Source organism: Somniosus microcephalus, chromosome 29 (genome assembly GCF_052327205.1).
Source record: "Somniosus microcephalus isolate GS21.2 chromosome 29, FLI_Smic_1.0, whole genome shotgun sequence".
NCBI lineage: Eukaryota > Metazoa > Chordata > Chondrichthyes > Squaliformes > Somniosidae > Somniosus > Somniosus microcephalus.
In genome coordinates, this window is record NC_141015.1 from 33,897,825 (window position 1) to 33,910,819 (window position 12,995).

Genomic DNA, 12,995 nt, shown 5'->3' on the forward strand with positions numbered 1-12,995 from the left:
GGTAGCTAATGTTACCCCACTGTTCAAAAAGGGTGGTAAGAGAGAAAACGGTGAATTATAGACTGGTAAGCCTGACATCGGTAGTGGGGAAAATGCTAGAGTCCATTATAAAAGATGTAATAGCAGCGCACTTGGAAAACAGTGACAGGATCGGACAAAGTCAACATGGATTTACAAAAGGTAAATCGTGCTTGACTAATCTACTGGAATTTTTTGAGGATGTAACTGGTAGAATAGATAAGGGAGAACCAGTGGATGTGGTGTATTTGGACTTTCAGAAGGCTTTCGATAAGGTCCCGCATAAGAGATTAGCGTGTAAAGTTAAGGCACATGGGATTGGGGGCAAGGTACTGACTTGGATAGAGAACTGGTTGGCAGACAGGAAGCAAAGAGTTGGAATAAACGAGTCTTTTTCCGAGTGGCAGGCAGTGACTAGTGGGTTACCGCAGGGATCGGTCCTAGGACCCCAGCTATTCACAATATATATTAATGATCTAGACGAGGGAACTAGATGTAATATCTCCAAGTTTGCAGACGACACAAAGCTGGGTGGGCGTGTGTGCTGTGAGGAGGATGCCGAGAAACTCCAGTATGATTTGGACAGGTTGGGTGATTGGGCAGATGCATGGCAAATGCAGTATAATGTGGATAAATGCAAGGTTATCCACTTCGGTGACAAAAACAGGAAGGCAGATTATTATCTGAACGGCAATAGATTGGGAAAAGGGGAAGTGCAACAAGACCTGGGTGTCCTTGTGCACCAGCCGCTGTAGGTAAGCATGTAGGTGCAGCAGGCAGTTAAGAAGGCATTCATAGCGAGAGGATTCGAGTACAGGAGCAAGGATGTCTTGCTGCAGTTGTACAGGGCCTTGGTGAGACCACACCTTGAGTATTGTGTGCAGTTTTGGTCACCTTATCTGAGGATGTTCTTGCCATGGAGGGAGTGCAGCGAAGATTCACCAGACTGATACCTGGGATGGCAGGAATGACGTATGAGGAGAGATTGGGTCGATTAGGCTCATACTCACTGGAGTTTAGAAGAATGAGAGGGGATCTCATTGAAACGTATAAAATTCTAACAGGACTAGACAGACTAGATGCAGGAAGGATTTTCTTGATGGCGGGGGAGTCTAGAACCAGGGGTTACAGACTAAAGTTAAGGGGTAAGCCATTTAGGACAGAGTGAGGAGGAATTTCTTCACCCAGAGAGTGGTGAACCTGTGGAATTCTCTACCACAGAAGGCAGTTGAGGCCAATTCATTAAATATATTCAAGAAGGAGTTCGATATATTTCTTAAGGAGGAGCAGCGCTCTAAAAGCTTGTGATTTCAAATATAACCTGGTGTTGTGTGACTTCTTACATTTGTCCACCCCAGTCCAACACCGGCATCTCCACACCATATTTCTTAAGGCTAAAGGGATCATGGGATATGGGGAGAAAGCAGGGACAGGGCACTGAATTTGGATGATCAGCCATGATCTCATTGAATGGCAGAGCAGGCTCGAGGGGCCGAATGGCCTACTCCCGCTCCTGTCTTCTATGTTTCCTTGCTTTTGCACACTATCCCTTAATAAAGGCAAGGGTTTGGAGTGCATGTATGTAAATGCACCTGCCGTGGTAAATAAGGTTGGTGAGCTGCAGGTACAAGTCGCCACCTGGGACTAGGAAACAGTGACGGGCCAGGCGCTGGATCAGTCCATGGGTATAGTCCCGCCCACTGCGTGATTGACAGCCAGTGGTGAGTGTGGCCCCGCCCACTGTGTGATTGACAGCCAGTGGTGAGTGTGGCCCCGCCCTCTGACTGATTGACAGCTAATGGTGAGCGCGGCCCCGCCCTCTGCCTGATTGACAGGTGGCGATCCTTTAGGCCCCGCCCTCTGCCTGATTGACAGGGGACGATCGTTTAGGCCCCGCCCAGCCCCACCCTGCTTCCTCTCGGCCCGCGAGCGAGCAGAGTTCGGAGTTGCTGCGCTTTTCCTCGCCGCTGATCTCACACATTCACCTCGGCTGCTCCGGGAATACCCTTCAGTGCGATGGCTGGCAAGAATCCCCAGGTTTACATGGACATCGCTGCGGCTGGCGAAAAACTGGGCCGGATCGTGATGGAGGTGAGTTGAGCAGCCCGGAGCCCAGCCCGCGTGTGAAGGAAACCCCGAACCGAGCGTGGGCGGGCGGGGGTGAGTTGAGGTGGGCCGGCCGCTGGGGGATCGATTCCCGCGACCGGGCACCAACGCGCATGCGCGGGGTTGATGAGTGCGCGGGAAGGGGCGAATTGCGCGGCAGCTGAAGAACGCGCATGCGCGGGGACAACAGCACTCCAGGAGCTCGACACCATCCAGGACAAAGCATCCCGCTTGATTGGCAACCCATCCACCACCTTAAACATTCACTCCCTCCACCACCGGCGCACCGCGGCTGCAGTGTGTACCATCTACAAGATTCACTGCTGCAACTCGCCAAGGCTTCTTCGGCAGCACCTCCCAAACCCGCGACCTGTTCCACCTAGAAGGACAAAGGCAGCAGGCGCATGAGAACACCGCCACCTCCAAGTTCACCTCCAAGTCACACACCATCCTGACTTAGAAGTATTTCGCCGCTTTCATCGTCGCTGGGTCAAAATCCTGGAACTCCTTCCCTAACAGCACTGTGGGAGTACCTTCACCACACGGACTGCAGCGGTTCAAGAAGGAGGCTCTCCACCATCTTCTCAAGGGCAACTGGGGATGGGCAATAAATGCTGGCCTTGCCAGTGACGTCCACATCCCATATTCAATTTTTTTTTTTAAACCACTAAGCTCAGCCTTTATTATAAGAGGATTTGAGTATATAACAGTAAAGATGTTCTACTGCAATTATATAGGGCCCTGGTGAGACCACACCTGGAGTACTGTGTACAGTTTTGGTCTCCTTGCCTAAGGACGGATATACTTGCCATAGAGGGAGTGTATCGAAGGTTCACCAGATTGGTTCCTGGGATTGGGGGGGGATGGTTCCTGGGATGGGGGGATTGTCCTATGAGCAGAGATTGAGTAGACTCGGCCTATATTCTCTAGAGTTTAGAAGAATGAGAGGTGAGCTCATTGAAACATAGAAAATCTTTACAGGGCTTGACTGGGAGGATGTTTCCCCTGGCTGGGGAGTCTAGAACCAGGGGTCACAGTCTCAGAATAAGGGGTCGGCCATTTAGGACTGAGATAAGGAGAAATTTCTTCACTCAGAGGGTGGTGAATCTTTGGAATTCTTTACCCCAGAGGGCTGTGGAGGCTCAGTTGTTGAGTATATTCAAGACAAGATCGATAGGTTTTTGGATATTAAGGGATATGGGGATAGTGCAGGAAAGTGGAGATGAGGTAGAAGATCAGCCATGATCTTAATGAATGGCGGAGCAGACTCGAAGGGCCAAATCTCCTGCTCCTATTTCTTATGTTCTTAAGCTAAATGGGTATCATCAGCATACATTTGAGAGTTGACCCTATGTTTGCAAATGATGTCGGTGAGGGAGAGGCGACAGAGTCGAGATTTCAGAATGAAGTGTGGGTGTTGGGAAATGAAGCTATTATTGGAGATGGTCGGCTAGAGATGACTGGAACCAGCTGTGGTCGTTCGCACTGAGCTGAGTAATGGAGGCGAGACATTGGAGGAATGTGGTGTGATTGTCTAGTGTAGTGGCATCAAGAGCAAGGAGGGATAATGCAGCACAGAATTAATTTTCAACTGAGTTCAGGCTATTTCAGTGCTGTGGCAGTTGCAGAAACCTGATTGGAGAAATGAAAACTTAAGTTTCCATAAGATGGTCAGAAATTTGAGACGATGTCCAAGGTTGCTTGGAGATGGGATGGTCGGGGTCCAGCGCGGATTTTTGAGGAGGGGGAGTGACGGCAGCTATGAAAGAAAAGGGGAACAGACCCTGAAGAGAGGGGACCACTTATAATGTCAGCTGGCATAGGGACCAGGAATAGACAGTTGGTGAGCGCCTCTGATGAGGCTGTTGGGTTTGCTACTCATGCGTTAGCAGCAGATACATAGAAACATAGAAGATAGGAGCAGGAGTAGGCCATTCGGCCCCTCGAGCCTGCTCCGCCATTCAATGAGATCATGGCTGATCATCCAAATTCAGTACCCTGTTCCTGCCTTCTCCCCATATCCCTTGATCCCTTTAGCCTTCAGAAATATATCCAACTCCTTCTTGAATATATTTAATGAATTGGCCTCTACTGCCGCCTTTGGTAGAGAATTCCACAGGTTCACCACTCTCTGGGTGAAGAAATTCCTCCTCATCTCAGTCCGAAATGGCTTACCCCTTATCCTTAGACTGTGACCCCTGGTTCTGGACTCCCCCGCCATCGGGAACATCCTTCCTGCATCTAGTCTGTCTGGTCCTGTTAGAATTTTATAAGTTTCGATGAGATCCCCTCTCATTCTTCTAAACTCTAGCGAGTACAGGCCCAATCGACCCAATCTCTCCTCGTATGTCATTCCTGCCATCCCAGGTATCAGTCTGGTGAATCTTCACTGCACTTCTTCCATGGCAAGAACATCCTTTTCAGATAAGGCGACCAAAACTGGTCACAATACTCAAGATGTGGTCTCACCAAGGCCCTGTACAACTGCAGCAAGACATCCTTGTTCCTGTACTCAAACCCTCTCGCTCCGAAGGCCAACATACCATTTGCCTTCTTAACCGCCTGCTGCACCTGCATGCTTACTTTCAGCGACTGGTGCACAAGGACACCCAGGTCTCGTTGCACTTCCCCTTCTCCCAATCTATTGCCATTCAGATAATACTCTGCCTTCCTGTTTTTGACACCAAAGTAAATAACCTCGCATTTATCCACGTTATATTGCATCTGCCATGCTTCTGCCCAATCACCCAACCTGTCCACATCATACTGGAGTTTCTCGGCATCCTCCTCACAGCACACACGCCCACCCAGCTTTGAGTGTTCTGCAAACTTGGAGATATTACATCTAGCTCCCTCGTCCGGATCATTAATATATATTGTAAATAGCTGGGGTCCAAGGACCGATCCCTGCGGTACCCCACTAGTCACTGCCTGCCACTCGGAAAAAGAGCCGTTTATTCCAACTCTTTGCTTTCTGTCTGCCAACCAGTTCTCGATCCAAGTCAATACCTTGTCTCCAATCCCATGTGCCTTAACTTTACACGCTAATCTCTTATGTGGGACCTTATCGAAAGCCTTTTGTAAATCCAAATACACCACATCCACTGGTTCTCCCTTATCTATTTTACCAGTTACATCCTCAAAAAATTCCAGTAGATTAGTCAAGCACGATTTACCATTTGTAAATCCATGTTGACTTTGTCCGATCCTGTCACTTTTTTCCAAGTGCTCTGCTATTACATCCTTTATAATGGACTCTAGCATTTTCCCCACTACTGATGTCAGGCTTACCGGTCTATAATTCCCCGTTTTCTCTCTTACCACCCTTTTTGAACAGTGGGGTAACATTAGCTACCCTCTAATCCATGGGAACTGTTCCAGAGTCTATCGAATTTTGGCAGATGACCAGCAATGCATCTACTATTTCTAGGGCCACTTAAGTACCCTAGGATGTAGATTATCAGGCCCTGGGGATTTATCGGCCCTCAATCACATCAATTTCCCTAACACCATTTCCCTACAAATACTGATTTATTTCAGTTCCACCCTTTCATCAGACCCTATGTTCCCCGACATCTCTGGGAGGTTATTTGTGTCCTCCTTTGTGAAGACAGAACCAAAATGTGTATTTAATTGGTCTGCCATTTCTTTGTTCCCCATTATAAATTACCCTGATTCTGACTGCAAGGGATGTACGCTTGACTTCACCAATCTTTTTCTCTTCACATATCTATAAAAGCTTTTACAGTCAGTTTTTATGTTCCCTGCAAGCTTACTCTCATACTCTATTTTCCCCCTCTTAATTAATCCCTTTGTCCTCCTTTGCTCCCAATCCTCAGGTTTACTGCTTCTTCTGGCCAATTTATATGTGCTCTCCTTGTATCTAATGCTATCCCTAATTTCCCTTGTTAGCCACGGTTGAGTCACCTTTTTTGTTTTATTTTTATGCCAAACTGGGATGAACAAATTCTGTAGTTCATCCATGCGATCTTTGAATGTTTGCCATTGCCCATCCACCGTCAACCCTTTGAGTGACATTCCCCAATCAATCCTACCCAACTCGCGCCTCATACTATCGTAGTCTCCTTTACTTAAATTCAGGACCCTAGTCTCTGAGTCAGCTACTTCACTCTCCATCTTAATGAAGAATTCTATCATATTATGATCGTTCTGATCCAAGGGGCCTCGCCCAACAAGGTTGCTAATTAATCCTTTCTCATTACATAATACCCAGCCTAAGATGGCCTGATCTCTAGTTGGTTCCTCGACATATTGGTCCAGGAAACCATCCCGTATACGCTCCAGGAATTCCTCCTCCACAGTATTGTTACTAATTTGGTTAGTAGTTGGACAATATTGGCAAGAGACCCCGAGAGTATGTTGGGATTTACAGCAATTTCCCCACACAAGTTTAAGAATCACTGTTAAATGCTTACCGATCAGGTATGTGGTAAAATAATTGCATCCCATGTCCAGCAGCAGTATAGCTACAATTTTTAGGGTTGGTCTGTATGAAACTTGTTCATGTGTATATATGATTAGTTTTAAAAGCCTTCTCTACAGTGTTTGAATAGTGATTGCAGCTGTAAAGCTGCAGTGTTTTATTATTGTACATGATCGATATACTGAAGCTGTGCACTGCTTGTCTCTTTCAGCTCAGGGCTGATGTGGTCCCAAAGACTGCAGGTAAGTTCCAGGAACAGACGGTGTTGAGTTGAAGAAAGTCTCAGTTGTATCGATCTGTGGTCTTACTCGGAAATGTTTTGTTGCAGAAAACTTCCGCGCATTGTGCACAGGTGAGAAGGGTTTTGGTTACAAGGGCTCCACATTCCACAGGATCATTCCCCAGTTCATGTGCCAGGTGAGGAGCAACTTTATTTGGGGAATGGTTGGGAATATCTCTGTGCTTGGTTTCAGTAAATGGCTAATGACTTGTTCAACTTCCAATTGTACAGGGTGGTGACTTCACAGCGCACAATGGCACTGGTGGAAAGTCCATCTACGGGAACAAGTTTCAGGATGAGAACTTCACCCTGAAGCACACACAGTCTGGTAAATAGGCTGCTTGGCATATTTGTATGATGACTTTCAGCGGTGGGGTGGCAAGAGTGGGGGAGGTAGGAGGAAGGGAATGTTGAGAAGGGACATAACAACAGAAAATGCTGGGAAAACTCAGCAGGTCAGGCAACATCCGTGGAGAGAGACGTCAACTCGAATTTCTCTCCACGGATGTTGCCTGACCTGAGTTTTTCCAGCATTTTCTGTTGTTATTTCGGATTTCCAACATCTGCAGTATTTTGCTATCATGTTGAGAAGGGAGTTGGGTTTGTTGGGGTGTAGGTGGAGGAGGATGTGGAGAGAGAGGGGGGACCAGATGGAAGAGGTGGGGGATATGAGGGTAGGGAGATGGGCTTCAATTGGCCAAGTGATGCTCATTGTGGGAGGACTGCTCTGGGTGACTGCAATTGCGTGTCTTGTTGGGGAAAGAGTACCTGGGGATTACTGAAGGTGTAGTTTGGGGCTGTCACACAATGTTAAATGCTGCACGTCCTCAAATAGTCATCTAATGTTACGTTCACAACAGTATGTACAAGAGCAGTAAATTCTGACACCACTGACCTAATGTATATCAGATGTGCATTACTTTTTTTTAACTGAAAGCCGAAATCAAATTTGCTTCTTGTGGAATAGTATCAAATAATCCGAAGTAAATAATATTGAAATAAAAGTCAGCTTTTGAGACATTTCTGACGAGGTGTGTATATATATATATGCAACTCTTTTTCTATGAATAGTTCTGCTAATCACATTGTTACTTTTAAATTTTGAGTCATGGCTACATTCGCTACATTTTTGAACGGCACCATCCGTTCATTACACTTATTGAAAATATGGCAAGTCTTAGCTGGGCTAATGTTTCTAAGGTGTAGAATATATCCATGTCTTGGGACCTTTCATGTTTGCCTAAGTCTTGAATGGCGTGCATCTGTCGTACTTGAGGTACCACACTTCAACTGAACTGTCTCTTTTTTTATAAAGGGGGAGGGGAAAAAAGGACAGCTGGTTTCTATCACTGTCATTACCTGGCCTCTTCCCCAGGGCGTGAGCCAGGCATTCATGAGTACAGGAAACTCTTTTTTATCCGGCACCGACGTGGTGCCGGTTCATCAAAAATTCCGTATAACCGAGAGCTATAGTAAAAGATACGGAGAGCCGCGAGCTCCGTATAAAGCAAGAAACCCTGTTGTTTAGCAACAGCTGCAGAACAGTGGCCACAAGTTCCAAGCGTCTCTGTAGCTTAGCAACAGCTGCAGCCACACCCGATTGCACAGCAACAGATCGAGGAAGGCAAGTAATATGAAGTAAAACTTACCTGAACCTACTCCTGAATTTTGCTGGTTAACCGAGATTTCTGGTTATTTAGGTGCCGGTAAATCGAGAGTTTCCTGTAGATACCATTTGACTTCATAATCTGACTGTTTACAAGTACCTGAGTAGTGGCCTTAAATGGGTCTGTTTTTAAACACAACTCCATCTTGGCTAAACATCACAACAGTGCTGCAGAGCTCAGCCTTGCCTGTGAGAACCACTATTGGGGATCAGTTAGTGGACATGAGAAGCGCGGGTATGATAATAGTGAAAATATTCATCAACCTGATTTTTGATTAGCAAACAAAAGCAATTGTTAAACTTAATCTTTACCTATAACAAACCTGGGTCTTTGTGCTGTCAATAAGGGAGAAGAATATAAGGTGGCTGTGGAGGAGTTTGTTGCTTGGGGTTATTGATTTCAAAATCCTTCTGTTCTATCTCTACCCACTTTCAAAACTGTCTACAAACCTACCTCGCTGACCTTCGGTCATCTGTCCCCCCAACTCCTGCTCTGTGTCTCCCCCTGTTCTTTCTCCCAGGCCCAGAAATGCGTTTTAACATTTCATTACCTCGAAGGCACCATATATAAGTGTAAATTGCACAGGAGGGGAAGCTGAACACATTTCTGGAATGTTTACTTTTTGCCATCTTACTATTGCAGGTATCCTGTCTATGGCCAATGCTGGGCCAAATACCAATGGATCTCAGTTTTTTTTATGCACTGCGAAAACTGAGTGGTAAGTGTATGGTGAATTAGTATTCTCTCTCTGCAAGTATTCACTGCAGGATTCAGTAGTCACTAATGTTTGTTCAATCTTGCAGGTTGAATGGAAAGCACGTTGTATTTGGTTCTGTGATTGAGGGGCTGGACGTTGTAACAAAGATGGAAACGTTGGGCAGCTCAAGTGGCAAAACCAAAAAACCCGTTACCATCACTGATTGTGGACAACTGTCTTAATTTGTTTGTGAATGAAATTATACATACAATATAAATAAAACTTGATCACTTGCAATTCCAGTTTTACTTTGCACTGCAGCATTACATTTTTTAACGACTCATTGCTTTAGACCACTGTTCTCTCAGCCGAGTTCGACTAAAGTGCCTCAAACAGGCAAATCACTCTGGGACCTTCTCTTGAGAGAAGGTTTCTCCAGGTATTTCAAATTTACTCTCGGGATATGGGGCGTCACTAGCAAGGGCAGAAGCTGGTGGTGAAGCTGCCACCTTGAACTGCTGCAGTCGTGGTGAAGGTACACAGTGCTTGTTGGGTAGGGAGTTCTGGGATTTTGACTCCGCTATTATGCAGGAACGGTGATCTATGTCCAGGTGAGGATGATGTGATTTGCAGGGAAAGCTGGAGGTGATGGTGGTCCCAGACTCCTGCTGTCCGTGTCTCTTTCAGGTGGTGGATAAGGAGCAGGAGTAGGCCATTCGGCCCCCCGAGCCTGTTCCGCCATTCAATGAGATCATGGCTGATCATCCAAATTCAGTACCCTGTCCCTGCTTTCTCCCCATATCCCTTGATCCCTTTAGCCTTAAGAAATATATCTAACTCCTTCTTGAATATATTTAATGAATTGGCCTCAACTGCCTTCTGTGGTAGAGAATTCCACAGGTTTACCACTCTGGGTGAAGAAATTCCTCCTCATCTCAGTCCTAAATGGCTTACCCCTTATCCTTAGACTGTGACCCCTGGTTCTGGACTCCCCTGCCATCGGGAACATCCTTCCTGCATCTAGTCTGTCTAGTCCTGTAAGAATTTTATAAGTTTCAATGCGATTCCCTCTTATTCTTCTAAACTCTAGCGAATATAAGCCTAATCGACCCAATCTCTCCTCATACGTCATTCTTGCCATCCCAGGTATCAGTCTGGTGAATCTTTGCTGCACTCCCTCCATGGCAAGAACATCCTTCCTCAGATAAGGTGACCAAAACTGCACACAATACTCAAGATGTGGTCTCACCAAGGCCCTGTACAACTGCAGCAAGACATCCTTGCTCCTGTACTCAAATCCTCTCGCTATGAAGGCCAACATTCCATTTGCCTTCTTAACTGCCTGCTGCACCTGCATGCTTACCTTCAGCGACTGGTGCACAAGGACACCCAGGTCTCTTTGCACTTCCCCTTCTCCCAATCTATTGCCGTTCAGATAATAACCTGTCTTCCTGTTTTTGCCACCGAAGTGGATAACCGCATTTATCCACATTATACTGCATTTGCCATGCATCTGCCCAATCTCGCAACCTGTCCAAATCATACTGGAGTTTCTCGGCATCCTCCTCACAGCACACACGCCCACCCAGCTTTGTCTGCAAACTTGGAGATATTACATCTAGTCCCCTCATCTAGATAATTTATATATATTGTGAATAGCTGGGGTCCTAACACCGATCCCTGCGATACCCCCACTAGTCACTGCCTTCCACTTGGAAAAAGACCCATTTATTCCAACTCTTTGCTTCCTGAATGCCAACCAGTTCTCTATCCAAGACAGTACCTTACCTCCCGTAACGGTGCGGGAGTTGGAAGAGAAGCCATTCCTATGAAATTTCTCTGGCAGCTGTTATAATGAAGGCACTAACCCATTTAAAACAAGCAGGTTTGTACTTTCTAATATCCCTCGGGGATTTCATCGAGCCAAGCCGAAAGTCAGCTATTAAGCGGGGAGGGGAGCCACTGATAGGAAGGCAGCAGGTGGGAAGATATTTGTGCAGTGGTCCCTTTAAGGATCGCTGGTGGGGCTACTTAATGTGCTGTTCCACTAGGGGGGTGACTTAACCTTCTCTGCTGTAAGAAGAACAATCCCAACCTCTCCAGTCTCTCCACATAACTGAAGTCGTAAATCTCTGCCCCCTTGCTTAAAGCCATAGGTTTAGCAGAACTTATAGAATCATAGAATGGTTACAGCACAGAAGGAGGTCATTCTGCCCGTCGAGCCCCTGCCTGCTCTGCAAGAGCACTTCAGCTCGTCCCACTCCCCCGCCCTTTCCCCGTAGCCCTGCAAAATGTTTTCCTTCAGGTACTTATCCAATTCCCTTTTGAAAGCCACGATTGGATCTGCCTCCACCACCCTTTCAGGCAGTGCCTTCCAGATCCTAACTACTTGCTGCGTAAAAAAGTTTTTCCTCATGTCGCCAATCACCTTAAATCGATGTCCTCTGGCTCTCGACCCTTCCCGCAATGGGAACAGTTGTAAGGAGAACAACCCCAGCTTCTCTAGTCTATCCACGTAAACTGAAGTCCCTCATCCCTGGAATCATTCTCGTAAACCTTTTCTGCACCCTCTCTAAGGCCTTCACATCCATCCGTCCAAAATTGGACACAAGGTTCGTCATAACTTCCTTGCTTTTGTACTTTGTGCTTCTATTTTTGAACCCCAGGATCCCGTATACCTTTTTAATCACTTTCTCAACCTGCCCTACCACCTTCAACGATTTGTGCACACACACCCCCAGGTCTCTCAGTTCATGCACCTGCTTTAGGATTGTACCCTTTAGTTTATATTGCCTCTCCTCGTTCTTCCTACCAAAATGTATCACTTTGCACTTTTCTGCGTTAAACTTCATCTGCCACATGTCCGCCCATTCCACCAGCCTGTCTATGCCCTCTTGAAGTCTATCGCTCTCCTCCTCACTATACTTCCAAGTTTTGCGTCAACTTCCTTGCTTTTGCACACTATCCCTTAATAAAGGCAAGTGTTTGGAGTGCATGTATATAAATGCACCTGCCGTGGTAAACAAGGTTGGTGAGCTGCAGGCACAAGTCGCCACCTGGGAATATGCAACAGTGACGGGCCACATGCTGGATCAGTCCATGGGTATAGCGCAGCCCTCTGCCTGATTGACAGCCAGTGGTGAGTGTGGCCCTGCCCACTGCCTGATTGACAGCCAATGGTGAGTGGCCCTACCCTCTGATTGACAGCCAATGGTGTGTGGCCCCGCCCTCTGATTGACAGCCAATGGTGCGTGTGGCCCCGCCCTCTGATTGACAACCAATGGTGAGTGGCCCCGCCCTCTGATTGACAGCCAATGGTGAGCGTGGGCCCGCCCTCTGCCTGATTGGCAGCCAATGGTGAGCGTGGCCCCGCCCTCTGATTGACAGCCAATAGTGAGTGTGGCCCCGCCCTCTGCCTGATTGACAGCCAATGGTGAGCGTGGCCCCGCCCTCTGCCTGATTGACAGCCAGTGGTGAGTGTGGCCCCGCCCTCTGCCTGATTGACAGCCAATGGTGAGCGTGGCCCCGTCCTCTGCCTGATTGACAGCCAGTGGTGAGTGTGGCCCCGCCCTCTGCCTGATTGACAGCCAATGGTGAGCGTGGGCCCGCCCTCTGCCTGATTGACAGCCAATGGTGAGCGTGGCCCCGCCCTCTGCCTGATTGACAGCCAGTGGTGAGTGTGGCCCCGCCCTCTGCCTGATTGACAGCCAATGGTGAGCGTGGCCCCGCCCTCTGCCTGATTGACAGCCAGTGGTGAGTGTGGCCCCACCCTTTGCCTGATTG

General features: G+C 47.4%; 1 protein-coding gene across 1 annotated transcript; it reads left to right on the forward strand.

The window, feature by feature from the left end:
• Positions 1-1,918: 1,918 nt before the first annotated feature.
• LOC147098624 (peptidyl-prolyl cis-trans isomerase-like) lies at positions 1,919-9,514 on the forward strand. Its single transcript, XM_085970564.1, has 6 exons — positions 1,919-2,109; positions 6,780-6,810; positions 6,897-6,985; positions 7,080-7,176; positions 9,158-9,233; positions 9,319-9,514. Exons 1-6 carry the CDS (start codon positions 2,035-2,037, stop codon positions 9,452-9,454), a joined length of 504 nt encoding a protein of 167 aa, XP_085826690.1. The 5' UTR covers positions 1,919-2,034; the 3' UTR covers positions 9,455-9,514.
• The last annotated feature ends 3,481 nt before the right edge of the window (positions 9,515-12,995 follow it).

Excerpts from the sequence above, each read along its gene's own strand:
- LOC147098624 (XM_085970564.1), top strand. The coding sequence starts at position 2,035 with ATGGCTGGCAAGAATCCCCAGGTTTACATGGACATCGCTGCGGCTGGC. Across the intron at positions 6,811-6,896 it reads TGTGGTCCCAAAGACTGCAG|AAAACTTCCGCGCATTGTGC; the intron begins GTAAGTTCCAGG and ends GTTTTGTTGCAG. Across the intron at positions 6,986-7,079 it reads TTCCCCAGTTCATGTGCCAG|GGTGGTGACTTCACAGCGCA; the intron begins GTGAGGAGCAAC and ends CCAATTGTACAG.